This window comes from Clytia hemisphaerica, unplaced genomic scaffold, assembly GCF_902728285.1.
Source record: "Clytia hemisphaerica strain Z4C2 unplaced genomic scaffold, Clytia hemisphaerica genome assembly, whole genome shotgun sequence".
Lineage (NCBI taxonomy): Eukaryota > Metazoa > Cnidaria > Hydrozoa > Leptothecata > Clytiidae > Clytia > Clytia hemisphaerica.
Window position 1 is genome coordinate 117905 of NW_027103486.1, and position 23743 is coordinate 141647.

Sequence of the window (23743 nt, forward strand, 5' to 3'; positions counted from 1 at the left end):
TTTGAGATGAATCATTTTGATGTTTTATTCTTTGTCATTATCATCTGTTTATCCTATACTCTAAATTAATGATTAAGAAGGAAACCTATTAGTCTTGTCAAAAACTTTACCAGATTACAAATTAAAAAGTTTAATTTGTAATGACAAGGTCGACCTGTCTGCACTTATGTGTGATATTGGGCTTGTTACGGCTTGTAGTTTCTTGGAGGCATGATTGACTCCTGCAATCCTTGTGGATTATGGTTCTGGTCATAGTCGTTGATTTTTGACGTTGTGAAATCTCTGATGTCACCGATTTCATGGTGTTGAAGAATTGTATTACCTCGCTCCCAGCAGTAATTAAAGTGTTCTATGTTAGAAAACGTGTGCCAATTAATTATCATTTGAAATTGAAAAAATTTGTGCTCTGTAGACACACTTGTCAAAGAAGAAAAGGCTATCAAAGAAAAAAGAGCAGTGTGAACAGCTCATTAAATATAATTAAAACGAGATGAAACGGTCTTTAATTATTCATCAATTATATTAGCATTGTCCTTTTGCAGTAATGAGGTTGCTTCCTCATGACAATTTAATGAGCAATTATTTACATGTTACTAATATAACTTTGAAAAATGGATCAAGTCTTTTGTCTGTTTCCACTCTTGTTTACGATCCACGTCTTTTAGCGTGGTGGTGTTGTGTACGTTTTGTAAGGGACTAAAACACGCCGAAAGATAAGGATTACAACACTGATTGGATTTTGTAAAAGTTTTTCACTTTGTATTCTCACCTTTTTGAGTTGTGAACTGTTTTTTTCACATTCGAGTTCGTTTTTGTTGTCCTTTTGTTTCGTTTAAAGGGTAGTTCTCATTTAAACAGGATCGCTCTACAAGGACTACTTTACTTGAAAAAGAGGCTTGTTTTTGTAACAAAACTCATTTCCATACGTCAAGTGAAAAAAAAAACTGGATAAAGATAATCAAAAAAGCATAGGATCGTAAAATAAAATTGGTTGTTGTTTTTTTCATTCTAATATATTTTTCTTTTTCTTTTTCTTTCTTTCACAAATTTTAGCACGAGGAGACTAATGAAATAGAAGATCGTATTAAAGTCTGTCCAGATATAATTGGCAGTGGAAACAAGAATGCCTGTAACTTTTGATAGTCAAATATAACTATGAAATTTTTTTTTGCTTGTTTTAGAGAATAAAAAGCGCTATATTTGAATGTATTTTTGTTTGAAAAATTCGCGATTTTTAGCGGTTTAATTTGCGATTGTAAAAATTGAGCTTTTTTTCTACTTATGCTATAACGTTCATTTTTACACCAGTGGTAGTTCAACCTTAGGTTAAGAAGTTTGTTAAATTTCAAGGCAAACAAAAGAGTCCTTCGGAAGATATAGGACCCGAAATACCCCTTGGTAGCACTTTTCTGTGAAATATCAAATCTCCAACTTATTACTAAAAACGGGGGTTATGTTATCTTTTTTGAACAGTGCAATTAAAAGTTGTAAAATGTTAAGTGTTGGTGCATTGGTATTATTGGTATCATTGATTATTTCGAAACGAAATGAAATCATATGCAATATAATTGTTTTTATTGAAAGGATAAGCATGAACTTATATTGCCTTTGTTATTTTTAAGTCATTAAAGAACTTTGCTAATTCCCAAAACACTAAACACAGTTTGGCTATGAGGTCATTAAAGAGATTGTAAAATGTGTTATGATCGAAAAACTGTTTCATCAATCATATCACTACCCCCGTTTTTAGTAATAAGTTGGAGATTTGATATTTCACAGAAAAGTGCTACCAAGGGGTATTTCGGGTCCCATATCTTCCGAAGGACTCTTTTGTTTGCCTTGAAATTTCACAAACTTCTTAACCTAAGGTTGAACTACCACTGGTGTAAAAATGGACGTTATAGCATAAGTAGAAAAAAAGCTCAATTTTTACAATCGCAAATTAAACCGCTAAAAATCGCGAATTTTTCAACCAAAAATACATTCAAATATAGCGCTTTTGATTCTCTAAAACAAGCAAAAAAAAATTTCATAGTTATACTTGACTATCAAAAGTTACAGGCATTCTTGTTTCCACTGCCAATTATATCTGGACAGACTTTAATAAAGAATCGACCACTTGTGAGAATTTGATCACAGACATTGAAAATAGCGAAAAACTCACTGTTGAAGAGAGCAACTGGAAAAGAAGAATTCAAATGAACTCGAAACTGAATTGAAAGACATTGTTTGCCAGAAGAACTCTGAAGAAAGTATATTGAAGGAGATTCTAGAAAGTCGCTTAAACAAGATTCAAGCACTCCAGCTACTGAAGTTTACAAAAATAGAAAGAAAGAGACTTTAGATTTCACAAAAATTACAGACCCGAAAAATACTCAGGATTGAAATCCTTTTAATGGCGCTGAAAGAGCAGCAACCACCAGCAAGCGGATTCGCAGCTGCTCTAAGGAATTTATGCGATTGCTACCGGGAAACATTTGATAACTTTTCTAGTAAAAATTTGGTTTTATCTATGCATTTTCTTCTGAGCAGGTTTCGGGATCTTTCAGTTCTCAATTTCCAAGGGGAATTGAGGAGCGAATAGTAGAGCGTCCATTTATGAACATTTCTTGTTGACGGTGACTTTCAATCTCATCGAATAATGGAGCGTAACAAATAGTAGATCGTCGAATTAGGGAGAGCGTCAGCTATAGTAATTTCTTCCTCAAGATTTAATCACACCATATGATATTAATGATTTCACTATCATCTTCTTGTTGGAAATATTTTTCCGAAACCTTGAATGTCTTTTTTTCTTTGAAGACCTTCACCATCATCAACTGAACGGGCGCATCAGTGGAACACCCTCAATTATCGCACCACCCTCTCACCCTTTCCCTCCACCCTCACACCACCCTTCACATCCTGTCGGTGCTTCTCAAGACAAAAATCAGCAAGATTTACTTCTCAAAACGTCTCATGGTAATTTTTGATTTATTATGTATTTCAAAGTCCACTTTAAAGGGTTTTACGTATTGAATCGTGAATTTATTAATACTGATTCTATAATGTCTAATGTAGTGAAAAAATCAATTAGTCAAAGAGATTAATCTTCAAATTGGGGAAGTGGGGTTCTTTCCATATCATGATTTTAAAGAAAAAGTATGTTTAACTCATTGGTACTGTTAACAGAAAAGCTTATTGAAAAGTTGGTTCATGTTATAAGTTTCAAAGTTGTTAACGGTTTCTTCTAGATTTTCTTTATGGGATCTCCTCAACTACATATATATTACTGCATAAGCAGAGTGGCTTTCCAACTTCTCCTTGCTGTTTTTCACTAATCCATTGTCTAATTTTTCGAAATCTGTTCTTAGAGACGGATTAGAGTTCGTCTAAAACATGGTAATCGGCTATTCACTTGCAAACGTGTCGAGAGTATTATAGAGAGATGTATAAAACGAACAACGTCCATTATGACTTCTCATATCTTTCCATAACAATCACAGCAGTGATCCAATTAAGATTAAGGAATTAATAATGTCGGATTAGAAAAGATAGTAACGTTTGATTTAAGGTGCATTTCATATGAATCACCCTGCTATACCTCTGTCATTGTATTTAATTTAGTCAAGAAAAGCTGGATCGGTTCCTTTGTTTGGCACGCTCAAATATGACAGTGTTCACGCCTCTCCGTATATGGTTTATACACTAGCTTTTGAAACAATATCATTCGATAACGAGACATCATTTTGGCAAAAACCTAAGAACATTTCGAATTTCAAAAGTACTAATTTCAAGCTCTTAAAATGAGAAAAATAAGAATACCTTAGCCTAAAAAATATTTGGTTGCCGTGGGGGAGGCAACTTAAATTAACCTTAAAGCCATTGTTGAGGAATTTGAGGAACATTCGATCTTCTTGACTATTAAGAGATACTGTAGGTGAATACTATGTGGAGTAATGTTTGTGTCATGAAAGGGCACCTTACAGATACTTAAAACTCTGGCGTTTTCATATAAACATCCAGTTGTTAGACGGTAGAAAAGCCCTAGGTATTGTCGTTGAACCGTTTTCAGACGATCTCAGTAAGCACAAGTTCCTTTGTAAGAAACAAGAATCTTTTTCCGGGAAAGTTATTAAGAAAGGATACTAAAAGGTTATACACTCATCCATCATTGTAAAACCATCATTCAAGCTAATGGAATTCATTAACAAACAATCAGTACTTGATAGCATACTTTTGTTTGCAAAGGGGGTGATTAACTCAATGACTATTTATAGGTCAACCACTAATACATTTTTCGATTCAAACATTTGCGTAATTTTATTTCTCCTTACACTTTGCGGTTGCTTCATTTTAAAACAATACGTTTATGTAGGAGTGATTAGAATTCTCGTTTCTTGCTTGTCATCATAATGTGGTTTTTCAAACGCCATAAATGCATATTGCTTCTCTCCCTTTTGTAGAAAAAATATATTTTTATTTGTTAAAACATATATATCTAGAAGAACCTAAGAAGAACCACGAACTTACCATAAGGGGACTAATTTTTGCAGGAACTAATCTCCGCTTATTTTGCGGTTTTTAGGCAAAAACCACGAAAATTACATTGGCCGTATCCCATAGCAACGAAATTCGTTTAGAGTTGGTTTTTAAAATATTTTCATCGGCTGAATCTTCAGGAAAAATAGATTTTCCATTGTGTTAATCCAGTTGCTTATTTTTTTCAGAGGGCACGAATTCGCTGTTACACAGGGCTTAAAATATGCTTTTTACGACAGCAACGAGTCTGATATATGTTTTCAGCACTTTGAAGGGCCAAACAAATACTCAAAAAGCTACGTATTCTTATTTCATTCTACCAATAGGTCATCACCACCCTCGTGAGCACCATCTACCACCCCAACAACACGCCCCTCACCCGCCCACATCGCAGCCAACTTCAAATGAACAGCAAGAGGGCGCTAAACATAAACACCCTGCACCATCACCCAATGTCTTCCACTTTGGTAATGAGAGAGGTTTGTACAGATACTGCTTCAAGTAGTCTATCGGAGGACGACTGGTTTATCCGTCTTTGGTCCTGTCTTTGACTGCCATCAAAGTCCACTAATTACTAAAAGTGCTACCGCGGGTTTTGATTTTTAACCTTTTTGAGCACTTTCTGAAAGTAACCTTTTTATTCAATTGAGCATAACTTTTGATCTAATGAATCAAATGACCAATCAAAGTTTAAATTTGTCTTTCTTCTTTCCAATGAAATTGGAATGGATCTTTTAAACTTTTAAATTACGAGAAAATTAGTTTTAAAGAGAGAAACTTTTTGTGGCGCACCCGGTACGAAAGATAGAATATTTACTTTGTTAGTTTTCTTCTTTTCTAGCCGAAGAACACCATATGCATCGGAAACCGCAAGGAAAATTCGAACCACGAAGCAGCCGTGAAAATTATGAACCGTCAAATCATCAAAATCGGAAGGTAAATAGCAATTCCCGTCAAATTAGTGTTTTCAAATCAGGCTCAGCAATGTAGTATTATCTGATCTTCTGCTGGTAATCTTTCGAAGGTACATCGCTTTTGAACCTTTATGAGGTACTTTTTACGCTATTCCACAGCATTTTGAATGTAGAAGCTCTCGTGACTACTAGGACGGTCTAAAAATTGCGTTTTTCCGGACGTAGATCTATGTCATCCGCCGTCTAGTGTTTCAGTAACACTATCGATTTTTTTCAGGCCCAAACATTTTTGAAATGTTATCAAAATTTTGATGAATGATTTCTTACAAAAGAGCTGTTTAAAAAGTTATTTTCCAAAGGAAAAAGGTGAAAATGAAATAAATACATTTAAAAAAGAGGGCAAAATATATATATTATGATGGGGGACTAAAAAATTTTCATTTTCTTTTTTATCATTGTTGTTCGAAAATAGAATATTAGATTAAAATCACCATCTCGTCTCTCGCTTTTCACTTCATTTTTCTTCACTTTCCAAAAGATGTTTTTTGTTTGATTTCAATAAACTTGACTGAGCTCTTTTATCATAATCTTTGGGGGCAATATACTAGTTCTCTCCTTTTATATTCTTTTTTCGATGGAAGTGTTTTCTTAGACCTTAAAGGGGACTTGTTTTGTTGGATAGAAGTAAAGTTGGTCTATTTTGTGTCTGGCTTTTTTTATTCCATTATCTCTTTGGGTATTATCGATTCTCTCGAAAGAAAAGGTTTGTTAATAATTTGGTTTTAATAGTATTGAGAACTTTCTTTGCCAAAGTTTAAAATGACATAGAAATTCAGGACCAGGGCCAAGCAAGTCAATAAAATGTGTGGGTGGTAGAAAAGCTCCTTTGAAAGCAAACAGTATTTGGATAGTCATCAAACTCTTCTTTCCTGCAAACTCAATTCAAATTGAACTTTTTGACTATGGACGCCCTTTCCCTATTCTCTCGCTGATTCTTTAGGGAGCGGTCATAAAGTATCTACTAGAGGGGGGTGGAGGATATTTTGAAAAATCCAAAAAAAATTTCGCACCCCCCCCCCCCCCTAAACCCTCGAAAAAAATTTCGAACCCCCCCTCATAAGGCCCAATATTTTTTCGCACCCCCCCCCCCCCTACTAAGAAAATTTTTACGCGAAAAAGAATTCATCCAGATGCGGTACAAAGAGTATTATTTGTTTGTATGACAGTTTTTTATGTCAAAATAAGGTAAGGAAGATAGTTTAGCCCTGTTAAATTAAAGTATAACAGGGTTAAGACAAGAATCATCAAGTGGTTTTCACTGAGCTTCTGTAAAATTTGGAAAAAAATACGGCTTATTTTCCCCAGTAGCGACCTGGCTTAATTTTCGGGGGTGCAAACTATGAAATTGGCGCCCCTGGTATTTTTTGTCCTTACTTGAGCCCCTGGTATTTTTTGTCCTTACTTGCGCCCTCCATTATTAAGTGAAAATATTAAACTGTAAGAGCAGTATGGTTGAAAGTAACGCCCGGAATCTTTGAGTCAAGAAACTTGAATATAAGGTGTTTTGACATTAGCAGATGCTAAGGAGGCGCAACCATGGTTTGCGCCGACGGGCGAAAATTTCAATATTTTTCACCACCATTTTAGCTAAAAGACACTTTGTTTTGACAAATTTCTTTTAAGAAGTATTTTTTCAAACCACTTTGATGAGCTGTGAGAGCCACTAATTTACTTCCCTCACCTAGCTCAATGTTACAAACCAAAAGGGCAAGGCGATGATGCCCAAATAATGCCAATATGAAATGTACATATATCCAATAAGATAAATTATTAGTTGTCGGCCGTAAGGCCGAAAAATTTTTGAAATCTTCAAACGTAAAACTATGAAATTAGACTTCCTACATTTTCTCTTGAGTTTCCCAAAAAAAATTGGAACCCCCCCTTAAACCCTCAAAAAAAATTTGGAACCCCCCCCCTAAACCCTCGAAAAAAATTTCGAACCCCCCCCTAGAATCCTCCACCCCCCCCTAGTAGATACTTTATGACCGCTCCCTATAGTCTGAGCATTTTATAAGAGGAAAGCTTCAAGATAACTTCAGCCAAGCAATGTCTCTTCACTGTACATCTATTACCGTGCGTTAGTTATCTACTAAAGTTTGATGCTCGTTTGTTTTTATGTCAGAGAAAGACAAAGGATTGCATATTATTTTCTCGTACTTCGTCATGAAGTCATTCGATTCAAAAGCGATTGACAGAAAAACAAGTGTCAAAAGATTTATGATCTCTTAAAGTGCGTGTCATGTAGAAAAAGATTAGTATATTTTCTCTGTGACTACTTTTTTAAAGAATGTTTTATCTAATGTTGATTTTATGAAATGCAAGTGTTTTGATAGTTGGTATAAGGACAGCTTTAGTAATTGTCGTTGGCTTTTATACACTCTGTCTGTTTGTTGGAAAAGAGGTCAGGATGAAAAGCTAATGCAAAAACCAGGGCTGATTCTATTTCATGCTGTGCTGATCTGCATTTCGTTCAGTTGGTATGAAGAAAGCAAATCAAAATGTGCCAGTCTTTACATCTATCTTGCAATTAGAATACGAAGTAGAACATTTTGAGGATTTGATTGTATCTTATAATATTTAGTTCTCGTTTTCATATCATAAGTAATTTTTTTTAAACGTTTTAAAATGCGTGCTAGTAGAGTTGGCATGTAAATTAACTTCTTTCTATGTAGTAAGGTTTCGTATCTGTAAAGTGGTACTTATATATATTGCTACTAAGTAGAGAATTTCTGTAACCTGATGACCTTTTTATACTGTAATGTGAAAAGGTAAACAAACATTTTGATATCAAAAAAAGCTCGTTTGATTTCCTGCTTTATAAGCAAGTTGACAGTCTGCATTTTGAGCGAGTCTGTTCAAGGGCTTCTTCAAGGGTCTTTACTGTTACGCACGTTACATTGAGTTTTTGGATTGATTTTTGTCGTTGGAGGAACTTTCTTACTGTTTTTTTAGGAGCACTTTGTACAATTATTTTATTTTATGTTGCTGCCTATACCAAAAAGACAACGTAAAGTGGTCTTAAGCTACAAAACTGAAAAGATCCTCCATATTTCAAGGACCATGAAAGCTATTAGCGAAAGCTTGGTCGTATTATAATGACCTGGTGAGAACCTTTTAAGCCAGTTGGAATTATACGAATCAGCTAAATCCCTATCTTGATTATGGTGTCGGAGATTGTCTTCCTTTCAATGTTTGGGAACTTTAAATACTACTGCTTACAACTGAGAAACACAGCGAATATTCCAAGATTTCATGTCACTACTAGTGGGGTAGGAATTTGAACTGTAGTTTTCAAATTTGAACTGTAGTTTTCAAATTTGAATATAATTTTTGGGTTTTTATCATTTGAGATGATTTTTGGTAATTCATTTGAGTGGTAAGGGGGTCCGAGGTCTGTGATATCGGGTGTAAACAATTTTTGTCAATTCATTTCATTTTTAGCATCCCTTAAAACAAGTTTTTCTGCTATAAATTTTTCTGCTATAAATTTTCAAAGAAGTGTTGTTGCTTCTCTGAATTTTACAACAGTTCTATACTAGTGAGTGGAGTTCCTGCGATAATGATGAAAATGGTGTGATAGTCAAACGGGCTGATAGATATATGTCTTTACTCTTTATAGGGAAATGTTCACTTGATTTTCTATTTTATAATCAAAGATTTGGCCATGGAAAAGAACACTTCTTTGAAAAATTATAGCAGAATGAAAAACTTCGAACTTGCTAAGGGGTGATGAAAATGAAATGAATCAACAAAAAGCACCTTTAAAGTAATACGTTCTAATAAGACATAATCTTCAAAAAAATTGAGAACTTTGAACAATGTTTTATTAAAAGTAACTAGTCTAGTGTAATTGTAAGAATTCTGACATCTGATAGATAAATCTAACAGTTCAGTGTTAGACTTCAAAACACCGATACTAGAATTTTTTACAAGAGCACAGTTTTTGATCTTGCGGTCAAATTGAAGGGAAGAATCTTTTTTTTTTTTGTGAGGCCTGTTGTGTATTACATTTTCTTTCTTTTATAATATTTATTTCCTCATGTGTTATAAATTAGAATCGAAAAAATACTAATATCTTATGGGGAAAAACAAAAAAGAGGACTCCTTAAGCTGGCGTTGAGTTTTCTTTGCATTCAATTGAGGAATGTTAAAGTTTATATGTTTCCCTGCATTGCTTTTTTGTCTTTTTTGCCCCATGACTTGGTAGATCTTAAAATAAGCTTAAGTATGACATGCAAAGAGGGTCCCCTCCACGAAAGCAAATTGCAAATCTAATTGGTTTCAGACATTTGAGAATGACTGTACAATTTACATTTCTTGGAATATGAGTTACATACTGCTTTTAAAGTTCTTTTTGTCGCTTGTTCTTTCTTACAGTAAAAAATTCATTTATATTGTCATTGAGATAAAAACTGGAAGTTTTGAGAACTTTTATTGGGTCTATATATCAACAGGATTAGATAGCCGATTCCTTTTGGGCTAGGATTCACTATGTTTCATTCCTATGATCACTTTCCCCAAAAGAAAATGGCTTTTGAAAGTCTATATTTGGTGAGATGTTATTACTGCGATTCTTTATTTCTCCCTCTCAGCCAGAGTTGAAAACAATGAATGACTTTTGATCTTACCATTAAAATCAGTTCAACTACCCTTTAATGCATTCTACGCAATTTTACTGAAGTTGAAATTTTAGTCTCGATCTAACTCATCCTTTTCTACTTTCCCTCATACCCAAATCTTTCAAATCTATGAATAAATAAGAGTTTTGAAGCCGAAATTCTTTTTTTTAATGCTAGTTTCGTCCCATGCTTCGTGATCAAAATAGCCAAGACTTTAATATGTTTTCTTTTGGTCTAGTTTTAATTGATGCCTTTTTCTTTCTTCTTCGTGGACAGGATCAAAGGCCATCAATAGGATTGGTTCATCCACAACCGCAACGAAAACATCGAGACGAGGTATGTCAAGAATATTTTCCCTTTTCTTTAGTTTGTAGAATTTCTGCATCATGTAGATGTGAGGCTTTTTTGTCTTATGAATTCACCAGACTTCATCGTAGAACTTTTCACTAAAACTGTGATTACAGAAACAACAAGGATATACAAAAGTCGAGCTTAGATGGGATACACTGCTAGTTTGACCCTGAGTTACAGTTACAGAATATCATCATAACAGTTTATTTTTCCAAAGCGGAAATAACGCTTACTTAATGTTTACTGCTAAACATTTCACCAGATGAAATAATGAAATCATGACATGTTTGTTGACTTGAAAGTATCGTCTGATAACAAACTGTGTTTCATTTAACAAAAGAAGCAAGCACTTTATGATGGCAGAATGACTGTCAAGGTTTTTTATGTTACAATTGGAATCAAGAACATTGCGTGGCTAGTTCTTCAACAGAGCATGATCTTAGTTGTACCTAATAACGTGCCTTGTGCAGGACGTATTACTTATGTTTCTTATACAAAATAGTCGCTAAGTGATGAAGTGTCCTTGGTGATATAACGTTTTTTTTATTGTTGCTTTTTTACATCACTGCACCACCGTAATACATTATTGTTTACAGAATCAACATTGAGAAACGTACAAACATACCTCTTTTCATTTCTCTACGTCTACTGACAACTGACAGCTGGCTTATGATGATACATTATATAGTGTTTGGTTACTGTTAGCAAGTGTATGTATCTTAACTTTTTGATGACGAAGGAGAGACTGAAGTTTGGTAAACCTGCAATATTGACACGGAAAGTAGAGGCCGGTAAAAGCATGGGAATAGTCTTTGGTTGATCAGATTTGAGCACTTTTTAGGTCAAAACTTTCCTCTTACGAAAGCTTTGGAGGCTTCAATTTGTAGAACTAACAATGGAGCTATCTTTCAAATGCAAACCATATGAACAACGTAAATTCAGTGCGCAATACGATAAGATGGAAAAAGTACGCCATTTTACGTACTTGATAAGGCATACTTGCTTATATATAGTCTAATTATTAGCAAGCAACTATTTTCCTTTTTCTCAGCAAATCACAAAACATGAACTTTATCCAGAAAGAGGAAACTACCTATTTCCTTCATGAACATTCTTTTCTTTCATGAATACCTTATTTGAAACACATTACAATATCTTGTTTTACAGTAATCGATCTTGGAAGAAGGTTTGAGAAAGCTAAGATCGTGCTATCATATCGTGCTTTATTGATTCTCCCTTCAGGGTTTTTCCAATGCCATTATTTTAATGTTCCTGACCTTCTTAGATTTAGTTTGGTTCGACTTTCTGTCTTGCTATTGGATTGCTATTGCTGCCTTCTTTTAATTCTACTCCTTTTGGGCTTTCTTACGTTAATTGCAACTTAATGCTCTACGGTTTGCAACAATATATCATGACAGACTTGTGTACGAACAATTGTTCAGTATTGAGAAGGTTCGAGCCTAACTGAAACTTAAAAAAGTTGTCTCCTGTACCATTTGCGATTCCGTCAGGCTCTTGCTTCACCGCAACTGATAGCATAACCAGCTTATTATGCAATGACCCCTGTTTTCAACAATGAACCAATCACATGGCGATTATGCGACTGTTAAGCTTTTCTAATCTCTGACAAAATAAAGTAACCATTAAAACTTTATTATGTTATCTTTTTATATGTATGATTTTTATCAGCTTGCCTCTTTATAAGAATCATGGTACTTTCGAAATGTACCAGCTCGGAGATGTCTTTTGGGATTTTGAATTTTTTGAAATTAGTGAAGATGTTAAGAATATAATTTCAACGTGTTCTTACTGAAACTTGGCTTACACTTTATCCATTTTCGCAAATTTTTCAGTCAAAGAGGTCAATTCTATTGTTTGAAATTCTTATGAAAGACTTGGTGATTTGTCAATCAAAACGAAACACACATCGAGGTCAGGTTGTAATCAACCCTTAATGTTATCACATACATACATTTACATGCTAACAAAGAGAGAAAAGAAAACCATTTACTAATTTCTTATAAAAGGCTTATATGTCAGTCATCATCGAGTTTTGCTGGTTTTCTCTTGAAAAGCTCTTAGACAAAATTTGACAATGATCTTTAATCAGAAAATTGTTGTGTCAACTTGTAGTAGTTAAAATTTGGTTATGTGATGAAAGTTTTTCATTTGTAGTTTTTGGTTAAGTCTTCCGAAGATATGGTTGTCATTTTTTAATTTTGATTTCATTTGCTTAGCCATTAAAACTTTAGATTTGGCATGATATCTTCCTCCTGCAAGAATCTTCTTCTTAATCTTTTATCCTCGAAGCTCTTATTTAATCACTCCTGATAAATGAATGTGTGTAGCTCTATATTTCTGGCTTGATTGAGATATCACATTGTATGTCATTTTATTTCGTTTTGAGGAGAGATTTTGTCATCTTGGGTTCCATTTGAGGTCTTCTAATACATTATAACGATATAGAAAGATTTCGTGAATTTCGTAGCATGAATCAGGAAGAAGGAACCCTGTTCATTCTCCGATTGAGATGAGATGAGGGAAAGTGATGGTTTATTGTATCATTATCGATAATCATTTCATATCAATGTTACCTGTGACCCTTTCCTTTCGTTATAAGAACATATATTCTTTTAGCTCTCACTATATGTTTCTTACAATTTGAGAACAAGTTTGTACCAGAGATGCATATTCAGTGTCTTTACAACGGGCATTGCTTTTCCTTGTTAAGTTCGGTGAAGAATAGCTGTTATAGTTTGATACGAAGAACGAATGAATGTGAATAAATGAGTTTTTCTTACAACGGTCTGCTTGTTTTGCACATCCAGTGTGTTCTGTTACAATCAATTAATTTTTCAATCGCCGGGAAATTAACATTTTAATTGCTTAGTAATTATACGATATAAATGTGATACGTTTTCGAAATTGTTTCTGTTAATTATCTTCTATAGACTTGTCTTCTCTCTTCACCTTTTCATTGTGATGAATGCAAGGTCGTTTTCGCCATGGTGCGTTGTTTTTTCTTCGGGTGTAGCTTTTGACTGAAAAATTTGAAAATTCGTAATGGAGATCTATGTATGCTATCTGGATAAAAAGTTATAGTCAAAACAGTTTCATCAATTTTTTTCAGGGTAATGAATGGATCATGTATTAACCACGCTAAAACGTTATTTGAAATGCCATTCTTCCATTTCCAGTAAGACAGGAAAGGGTTGTGATTTTAGGGTAATGGGTCCAAAATATATTTTGTCTGGTCGGGGGCTGAAAGATACATAAGATTCTTTGCTTCAATTATACTACTTGATACAAATGCATAACTGATTAATGAGAAATGATACTTCATTGTGTTCTTCATTCTTTCAAATTTTAGCCTTTTTTGTTTTACATGTTATAAACATTTGATGTTTTTGTCTGGTTGCTTTGATGATGATTTCATCCTTTAACAACACTAAAATATACATGCTTTGAAACGTTCATTGTATGGTAATTGTATCCTTGCTTTAATGATAGTTATGTTTTTATCTGGAGATACGGTGCTTTTGAATTAAGATTTTTGTCGTTTCGCTTTGGTGCTTTGTGTAGTTGAGATGCAGACCCTGTCATTGTATTTTGTCACTGCGTTGCCTCTAGGGATTCTAGGAAGTCAAAGATAAGTAAAGATGATTTTATACGTTTTGTTCAAGAAGTGTAAGCAATAATAGAATAAGCTTGCGTGCAAGTTTATGAATGGTTGCTCCCGAATGGTTACTCGTTGCTCCTTTGGATCATGGGATTGGTCATCTTTCCATAAAGTTACCAGCTTCAATATAAAGACAGCTAATTACGTCTATCGCCATATAGAAATCAAAAAATAGGAAACTGCATGAATCAAATGTTTTCCTTCCCATTTAAAACCTAACTGAATGATGTGAATGGTGTTGAAGGATTTTCGATTGACCACAGAGCTGAATGGAACATACATCTCCTCACATTCTTGTGCATCTTTTTGTTTCATTTTGATTCATTTCGGGCCCATTGAAACACTTGTAATTATTTATCAATTGATGAATAAATCATGCAGAGTAGGGAGAATTTTTGTCAACTATAGAAAGGTTAGTTCAAAAAGAAAACACCAAAATATAGATTCTGGAGATTTGTGGCCCTCGTTGTTTCCATAGAAAACAATGGTATATATTTGTGTGGTGGGAAGTTTCACTGTATTGGAAGCATTTACTCTAGAGACCAGTGAAGGTTTGACTTCAAAGCCTCAATGTGTCTGAATTGATAGGCGTTATCCTTTGCGTTCGAATCGGTAGATAATGTATTTTGAAATTTCGCTATCAAGTTTTTGGTTGTGAGGATTTTAAGAAAATAAAGTGAATCTACTTCCTCCCATTTCTTCGTAAAAGAAAATTTATTTGGACATTTTCTCACATGGCAGTCTATTCCTCCCAAATAGTCTCCAAGATTGTGAATATTACTCTTCGTCTAAGGACAATCAAAATCACATACTTAATTGGTTATCAATGGCAACTCTCGAAAACAGGTCATTATGTCTAATTACTTTGAAAGCAATACTGTATGTACATCGTTTGCTTAAATTTGGAAAACATTTTAGGCGAAAATTCAAAAAGTTAAGAACATCCGAGGACTTAAAAAATTTTGGAAGTTGTTATAAAATTTTTTGGAGGTTGTTTCCAGTTTATAAAACAAGACAAGAAAAGTCTTTGGGTATTCAGTGTACTGTATGTGGTAAATTGGTTTCCAAACTACAAACTTTGCGCTTCTTCCCACTATCAAACAGGTCCTCGATATTCAAATGCCACATTCAGAAAGCCTTTTGAGTGTGAGGAGTGTGCTTTTCTTGGAGCACTGTTTTTGAGTACCACGAACTTGACACTTCCCTTCAAACAGTTTGATATCTATCTGTGTTATGATTTGGATAAAACGTACTTGTGATGAATACACGTGTGTTTGATGGAACATTTATTCAAAACATTCCCTTCTCATCAATATTTACTTACTTTTTTAAGAAGTCTTAATTCTTTATTTTTTCATCATCACATATTTACATTTTTGATTTCATTTTTTTCAACAAATTTTTTCCTCCTTTACTTTACGACGTTTCATGTTCGTCCATTTTCTTTATTGAGTTCTTGATTTATCTTTTCTTTTCTTTCTTTGTTGTTGTGTGTGTGAAGATCTTATGGTTTTCGTCTTCTTTCTTACCCTTTTCATCCTTCGACCTCATCGTTAGATATTATGTTTACTTGGAACAACCAATTTTCCACGTCCTGGGGTTATCATGGCGATTCTTGGTGACGGTTCTGACCAACTACAGAATAACAGGAAACTATTTGAAATAGAATTTGTATAAAACTATTTACTAGATATTTTTTTCTTCTCTTCTTAGTTTAAAATTGACGTATTGATTTTAGTGAGTAAATTTCTTTTGGGGTAAATTTTGGACCCATTTTCCATATATGCTGGTTGTTTACTGATTTGAATTCCTTTTGCGCCTAAAAGGAGTTCTGGAAACGATCTATTGCAAACACATCAAAATTAAAGTGAATAAACAGTACACGTTTTTTTTTATAAGAATGGTGTTTTCATATTCATTTCATCATGGATATTCTTAACTTTTTGGCGAAAATATTCTTACGCTATTCTTAGGTTAAAATCGAAATTGGCAATCTACAGGTTAAAATGCATTAAAAATGGCATTCTTAGGTTCAGTTGCTAAACTTCATGATGGTGATATTCCTATCATATTCTTAATTTTTCGGCCATTTTCATCATGGACATTCTTATAAAGTGTATTCTTATAAAAAAAAAGCGTGTATGTGGAACATGGTTTTCGTGCACTGTACTTCACACATGTAGAATTAGGGCTTTTAGTTCGTTTCATGTCATTTTGGTGTCAAGAAATGACGAGCACAAAGTTCGTTCTTTATCATCGAATACAGTAGATCATGTTTATTATACAATGGCTCAACATCTTCTCTTGAACAATCAGTTTTATTAGTTATGATAATGTAGATCATAATTGCATCAGTTTTGTTTAATTCCTTTATGTCAAATAGATTAATGCACTTATGTAGACACACACATCACTTGCTTTGCCTGCCCAATAGCTCTCTTTCTCTTGTCCACAACAGCTTGTAAAGATAAGTGTATTACAAAGTTATAATTAGGAAATTGAAGCTTTTTTTCTCTTTTCAGAACATTTTTTATATACATTTTGAAGTAATTTAAACAACAGCAGAGGGGTTTTAATACTGAGATGTATTATCTGATTTTTATAGTTCCATTTCTAAAACTGGATGGATAAACTTCTGGTAGGGGAGAAAATAAAAATTAATATCACAAAGAAACATTTTAAAGAAAGAGAAGATATAGAATAGAGGTTTGGAAAAAGGGTTGACTAGCTGAGAGAAACCTTAAACACTGTTTTTATGTCGAAGGGTTTTTTTTCTATGAAATATTATTAGTAAGGGTACAAAATTGATTAAAAAAAGAAATGAGCTTAAAATGTTATTACTAGAAGTGAAAAAAAATCCAACAAGCTGAGAATTGACTGCGAGAGACTGTTGGTTGGAGGTGGATTCTTTTTAGTAATGATTTATGTCATGCTTAGTTAGTTTATATCATCTTACAAGTTTGAGTGTGATGGCGATATACATATATTGTAAATAGACCTAGTGATACATGTCTTAAACTCATTTATTGGCTGATGTTTGGTTTTATGAAGTTTCCTTTAAAGAAAATTTAGGCTTCTCTTATTCGATCATATTAGTAGTATTGATGGTTCATTGACGGAAAGAATAATATATCTAGCAATACTCTTGCAATTATACTAGTAACAAGGCTAGTATAGCGTAATTCACTGTAAAGTCACTTTCTCTTCGAGCAGGTTTAGTACGTCGTTAAAAAATCGATCTAATAGTAGAATAGATAGAACGTCCAGTGAAAGATTTATAAACGTTGCCATCTTACATCACAAGCAAGTGATCAGGGAATGAATGACGTGATAACTTGAATTTACATTGCATTATTCAGTTAACTCAATCGTTGATCGGACTTTTCTTTGAGTGAGAATGTTTTTCAGAGTTCTGAAAGAGTGACTCAAAGAAATCGAGTTACGCGAAAATCTAGCTGTAAACTTCCTATCGCAATTGAATCTTTTTTTTGCAGTTACTATGTGTTTATCTTGTTTGCATCTCGAGTCAAAAGACAACAAACAAAGCCCTCTTTTGACTGTAATCTAAGAATGGCTGAAAATGTCCTATTTTCTCCCCAATGTTTATCTTTGACACTTGTATAGCGAGTACATAACATTTAAGGACTCTCAAAACACTCTCTAAAATGCGATATCCTCCTTCATTTCAAACCTCCTATGAAAACAAATATTGCCACGACCAAGTTGCTTTCGACATAGGAATCGAAATGGTTGAAACTATGGTCGATACACCATTTTCAGTATATCTGTATGATCCTTTATAGAAGCTTATTATTGTTTCCCAGACAAAATGTCAGATTGAAATAGTAATATTTTTTGTAACAGTACACCATACCACATGAAATCTTATTTGAAAACATTAATCCATGTGTATTTCAAGAGATATTATGAAGTGAGAATGTGTGCTTATAAAAAAGTTTTATTTTACGTTATGTTGATTTAAGATTGAGTTTGTTGTTGTTTTTTGGTTTCTAAAAATTCTCTTACTACTTTACAAATTTTAATCGATGCGTTTCTAAGTGGATTTTCTTGTAATTTGTGTCTCTGTGTATGGGTTTGTAGTATCAATCGCTCTGTGACTGTGTGCTGAGTTCTATGGAAAATCAAGTCTTTCTTTTGAGGTTCTGAAGTCTCATAAGACAGTTTTTGATTTGGTTTAGCTGACTTTTCTGAAGTGCTTGATTTTAGGTCTGTTTTGCGAATATTTTAATTTAAGTAATTAAACACTCCTCGTTCGGATCTCAACGATCACTAAATCTCGATTCATTTCAACTCCAGCAACACTGTCTAACTTCAAGGAACTTAAACTTTAAATTTGTCATCTTCTATTATCCATAGGAAATAGTAAAATCAAGTCAATCGATGAATTCGCTTCATTTCTCACCACGTGACTCGGTCACAGTCCACTCGCTATCACCCACCGAGCTTTCACGTTATGGCTCCTCTTACCCTCCCGGTAGAGGACACGTGCATGGACCCCAGACTTCATGCCCCGTGCACGGTCAAGAATCAAGTCATCCCCACGATGAACGAAATGGCCGTCCGCCAAACCTTCCGTTCGATGCGCCGCACGGCTTCCATGGGTTACACGGGCCGCATCCTCGTTTTCGTGAAGACATTTACATGAGACGACATTCATTAGATGTAAGTTTTCGTTGTTTTCCTCACTTTTAGATCAGTCCTTCTTTCTTTTAATATAAACTTGGACATGTATGATACTATTTTACAAGCCTTCGTATTGAGAAGATTCGATACACAAAGGTTGCCATTATGAATAGATTACTGAAACTGTAATTAGTAAATAAACATTGTTTCTTACTACATACTGTGATGCATCTGGCAATCCAGATGCTCCTTTATCGATCTCAACTGAATGTATAACTTTTGTTTTCATTCCTTTCCAGCGTAAAGAGCATTTACCGCCCCCACCCCATCACGCCTTAGAAGAAGACTTGCGAAGAAGAGGAATGGATTTTAGAGGTTTTGCTGGTTTACCGCCCCATCTCTTGGATGAGCAATACAGGCGTCATTTGTTGAATGGAACGCATGAACACCCTCCACCCTTCAAAGTAAGTCTAAATTACTTTTTCTTTAGAAGTTTTGCTTAACAAAAATGAATGAACTTAATTATATAACTATTTTAATAAAACAATCGAAAAAGTTATATTTTTCCGGTTTTCTTCACTAGGAACCAGGACATGGACAAGTCTTTGTTCCACCGCATTTCTATTACGGTCGTGAATATCCGCTCCCGGTTGACCCCTACCATCCGCACGCGTTATCCGCAGCGCCGAGTGAACTTCTTCACAGATACGGAGGTGCACCTCCACCGGTCAGTCCCAGGCTACTAGAAGCCTATCGACGTAATGAGCATGGTGTTTTGAGCTCGCGCGAATTCGAAGCGGCCGAGCGACGATATGAAGAACGCCGGGAGAGTGCTGACCAAAAAGAAAGTGTTATTCGACCAGCTTCTATCGATCTCTACCGCAAGAAGAGTGCAGAAAATCATATGCACGGTAAGAGAATCCTCTTTTTTTTCGAATGTCTTGTTTAGATTTCTATTTTCGTTTTCTCAAGTGCAAGTCAAGATGTACAATTGTTTTCAAGATGGTTGTGAAAAACCTTTCGAACTATCCAATTGAAACATGGATATTTATGTTTTCAGATCGTCGTAAACACAGTATTTCACTGGACAAGAAACCAGTCGTCCACGAAAAAGAGGAACCACCTCGAATGGTATGTTTTTTTAATCTCACTTGTATTGGCATCATAAAAGTATAACGAGTCTGGTTTCTCAAACTATGGAAGGTTGTGGTGATGATTGTGACTATGATTTCGAGAGCTTTTCACTGCTCAAAATGTGTTTTTACCAGATCTCTCACCGAGTGTTGGCATATGATGTTTGTGTCCTTTTGCGAGATTTTGGTGAAGATTTTAAATCATGGCTCGCAGTTGATGATGAGTTCTTTCTTTCAGGAATTGTTAAAAAAGTTCTCGTTTTCTCTATTTTTCGTAGAAGATGCCCATTTTCAAAGGTTTGGAATGTAACAATAACAACATCAAACCACACCCTAAACAAAATGGTAAACCACATGATTTTTATCGCAACCCTTGAGTCAAATAATATTTTACACAAGATAGCATATATTTAATGTGTATGTGAATTGGAACACTTTCTTTGTTAGTCTTTGAACGGAGTATTGACAAGATGGGTCACTATACCTAACTACTGTATGATATTCTCTTTCCTTCTATATAGCTATTCCTTGCAACGATTGAAATTCTTTTTTCTTATCCAAGGTACATCACATCAAGCCAACTCCATCACCTCGCTTTTAAACAGCAAGCTGCCGAACTCTAAAAGTGAATTAGATGCGGCCAGTATTCTTGCCAACATGAATCGGATCAGCCAATCACCAGCTTGTTCAGATGAACAGGAGAGTATCACCAGTAGTTCAGCCCCTGAAGTGATCCCTCCAACGCACATCAAACAACAACCATTGATCAAAGAAGAAGACAAAGAAAATGTCGAAATCGAACAACCTGAAGAGGTATAATTTCCTCTAAGAGAATCGGGTGGTTGCAAGGCACGCTGTAGATACAAAGCCCTTTAAATTTCACATTGTCATTGCTCTCCTAATCAAAAACTTTTGTTTTACTTTACAGAAGCTGAATTATTTGTTAAACCTCGGATTGGTCATGCATTCTCGAAAAAGAAGTAAGTTCTCTCTCCTCTTTTGTTAGATTCGTAGTCGAACTGGAATTTATTAGCGAATATTAACTAAGGTGGTTTCTTCTTACTTTCTTCATTTCATTAATTTTCATATTTATTTAGTTTTAGAGGAAGAATTTGAGAGAAAACGTTGGGATCGCAAATTTCGAAAATATCGTGGACGACCGAAGAAAAGATCAAAAAGAGAGGTGTGTTGTCTTTGTTGGTATTTTTAGGGTTTTAGACAGCTCTTTTGAAACGTTGCATAACACAAATTCAGAGTGAAAAGAACTAGCGATAGATCCATTTCAATCTCATTTTTCCTAAATCTGTAGTTATGACTTTGAAATCCATTTAAACAATTTAATATTTATGTTTTCTAGAACACCGAAGAAGGTAGTGTTAATGGTGACTTGAGACCTGGATCTGATCTTGATTTTTATAACGGGCCCATGACCAGGCACAAGCAACAACTCTTACAAGAACAAGAGAACTTACTGGAACAAATTCAAAAACAGAACAGTACAGAGAACAATTCTGAGAACGTTCAGAGTCCAGGGGAAAACAGTAACCCTGAGACAAATAAAGATAATCAAAGACCCGCATCAAGAAGTAGCGGCAAGAGCAAAAAATCTCCGCGAAACTCTCCCCGTAAAGACTCGATATCGAAAAGCTCTTCTAATGGGGACGTGGCAGTTGAAAATAACGACAACCAAACGACAAATGTTCCGACACCTACGGTTTTCATTAAATCGGAAGAAAACTTATCAACATCCTCACGAAAATCAACTCCGACTCCGACCAACCATCATGCGCCCAAAGAGTCGTCGGTAATCGGCACCCACGACAATTCTCACCGCCAAGACGAACGACGTCAAACAAACGACCGCTCTGATCGCCTCATGACACTGATCAAAGATAAGGTTCACCCTGTACCGGCCCCTTCGCCTTCATCGGCCTCGTCAAGCCACCACCGGCATCATCCACACCATCATCTGATGGATAAAAATCATCTTCTTCATCGACAGCCCTCTCCACATCCCTCGTCGTCCTCTTCACATGAACATTTAAAAAGACATTCTTCTTCATCAGCCAATAATAGCGCGTTTAACGATCACGTGCCACGTCCTTCGTCCAATCATCACGCTTCATATGCTGAACACGTGGAGGAGATGAGGAAGTTGGACAGCAGTTTATTTGGTAGACACATGGTAAGCCTATTCAATTCATAAATTCTAGTAACTGACGAGAGCCTTTTTCTGGTCAATCTGCTAGGATTGTTTTTCACTAAGTAAAGTTTTCGTCGAGCGGTCAGTAGTTGAATGAGTGAAATGACTCATGAATCATTGGTGATACGGTTAAAGATAAGGGTTTCTCTCACGTGAATATTTTTTCATTTTATTAGGAACCAACACAAGATCATTTTGCTCGTTGGCCAGGAGTCAATTACATTCAACATGCATACACTTCGTATTTAAAAGGTAAAAGAACGTCGTTTTCTCACAAAAAAATAAATGGTTTGGTTGTGCTCGAGCGCCGCGGGAGAGACCTCTTGAATATAATCTTCATTATTAGACAAGGTCTTATTGGGCTTTTCCAGAAATAGTCCGTGCCCACCCCCTGTTGAGGATATCGGATATCCGGGAGGTAAACGATTTTTGTTCAAAAGTGGATATCCAGGGGGTTAAATATCTACAAGGGAGCGGATATCCAGGGGTAAAGTGTCTTTTCGGGTCTTTGCAAGTTAAAAATACGATATCCAGGGGTAAGCGTCTTTATAAGAGTGGATATCCAGGGTTCGATTTATACTTCGAAAAATCAATATCCTCAACAGTGGGGGTAAAATTTTTTTCTGGAAAAGCCCATTTCCAAGTAATCTGTAAATTAGAATTTGTTCTTAACACGAATCTTTTCCTGTCCTTTTAGAATGTGATTTACAACGACAACATTTACTGCAGTCATACGAAGAACTACAACGCGAAAGTCGTTCTCTACATTTGAAACGCGACTTCTTAGAAAAAGACATGTTGGTTTATGATCAACGACGCGCACGGATTTCCGACCGAAGGCGGAACATGCAAGTGAGCATCGAAGGTGTCCATAAAGCACTACGTTCCATGTCTGATTTATAGGATTGACATTCGCTTATCTTTTTCAAGTTTGTCCTTTTAGTTTAGTCTTTAGTCAAGTTTTCAATCTTTTTATTGCGTGTAAAATCTGGGGAAAAAATCTCATTTTCGAATTGAACGATTTAGGTAAAACGCGATAATACTTAAATATATTGATTTCACTTATTGTTTACTTTCCATCGAACTGCTAAGCCCGACCCATTATATTGGGGAATGCTAGTTTTTTCCCCATTATACACTAGCTATCAAACTTCAAACTTCCATATCCTTCCTGTTCATTTCCCTTTTATTTTTCTCTTTTTTGGATCATCCGAAAAGTCTTCATATTTTTTAATTTTTTAAGATTTTAGTGTAGATGAAAAACATTTATCTTCCCATGAGTGTACATATAAAACCCATTAAAAGAATGTTTTTAGAATTTATAAAAACAAAGCCAAGTGTATATTTTATTGTTTTTTTAGTTGGTATAATTTTGCTATTAGCTGAATTTTTTGTCCATGGCGAGAATAGCATCAATTTTATTTATTTTCTATATATGGAATGAATGAATAATGATTGTAATATCATTGCGTAATTTAAAGAAAATAATAATGGAAAAAGTTCTTGGAAAATTAAACTCAGCTTTTGTCATTTTGCTGTTTTTCATTCACTCTTAAAAGTCGCAGGTATTAAAAAGAATTTCGAATTCGTTTACTACAGAGGATCAAAGATTAAATTTG

General features: G+C 34.8%; 1 protein-coding gene across 2 annotated transcripts; it reads left to right on the forward strand.

Moving 5' to 3' along the window:
• Nucleotides 1-5366: 5366 nt before the first annotated feature.
• Nucleotides 5367-23640, forward strand: LOC136798620 (uncharacterized). 2 transcript variants are annotated; one of them, XM_067055253.1, is made up of 13 exons: nt 5367-5457; nt 10391-10450; nt 18522-18827; nt 19088-19252; nt 19372-19699; nt 19849-19919; nt 20200-20266; nt 20484-20734; nt 20850-20901; nt 21019-21104; nt 21279-22106; nt 22301-22376; nt 22822-23640. In XM_067055253.1, the coding sequence occupies exons 1-13, from the start codon at nt 5377-5379 to the stop codon at nt 23025-23027; spliced, it is 2577 nt and encodes an 858-aa protein (XP_066911354.1). In that variant the 5' UTR covers nt 5367-5376; the 3' UTR covers nt 23028-23640. The 2 variants fall into 2 exon arrangements, with proteins under 2 accessions (XP_066911354.1, XP_066911355.1); XM_067055254.1 differs by lacking the exon at nt 5367-5457 and adding an exon at nt 9905-10046.
• Nucleotides 23641-23743: the final 103 nt, after the last annotated feature.

Bases quoted from the DNA above. Each gene is read 5' to 3' on its own strand.
- LOC136798620 (XM_067055253.1), top strand. From the start codon at position 5,377: ATGCATCGGAAACCGCAAGGAAAATTCGAACCACGAAGCAGCCGTGAA. The intron at 19,920-20,199 runs GTATGTTTTTTT...TATTTTTCGTAG, and splicing joins AAGAGGAACCACCTCGAATG to AAGATGCCCATTTTCAAAGG. The intron at 20,902-21,018 runs GTAAGTTCTCTC...ATATTTATTTAG, and splicing joins CATGCATTCTCGAAAAAGAA to TTTTAGAGGAAGAATTTGAG.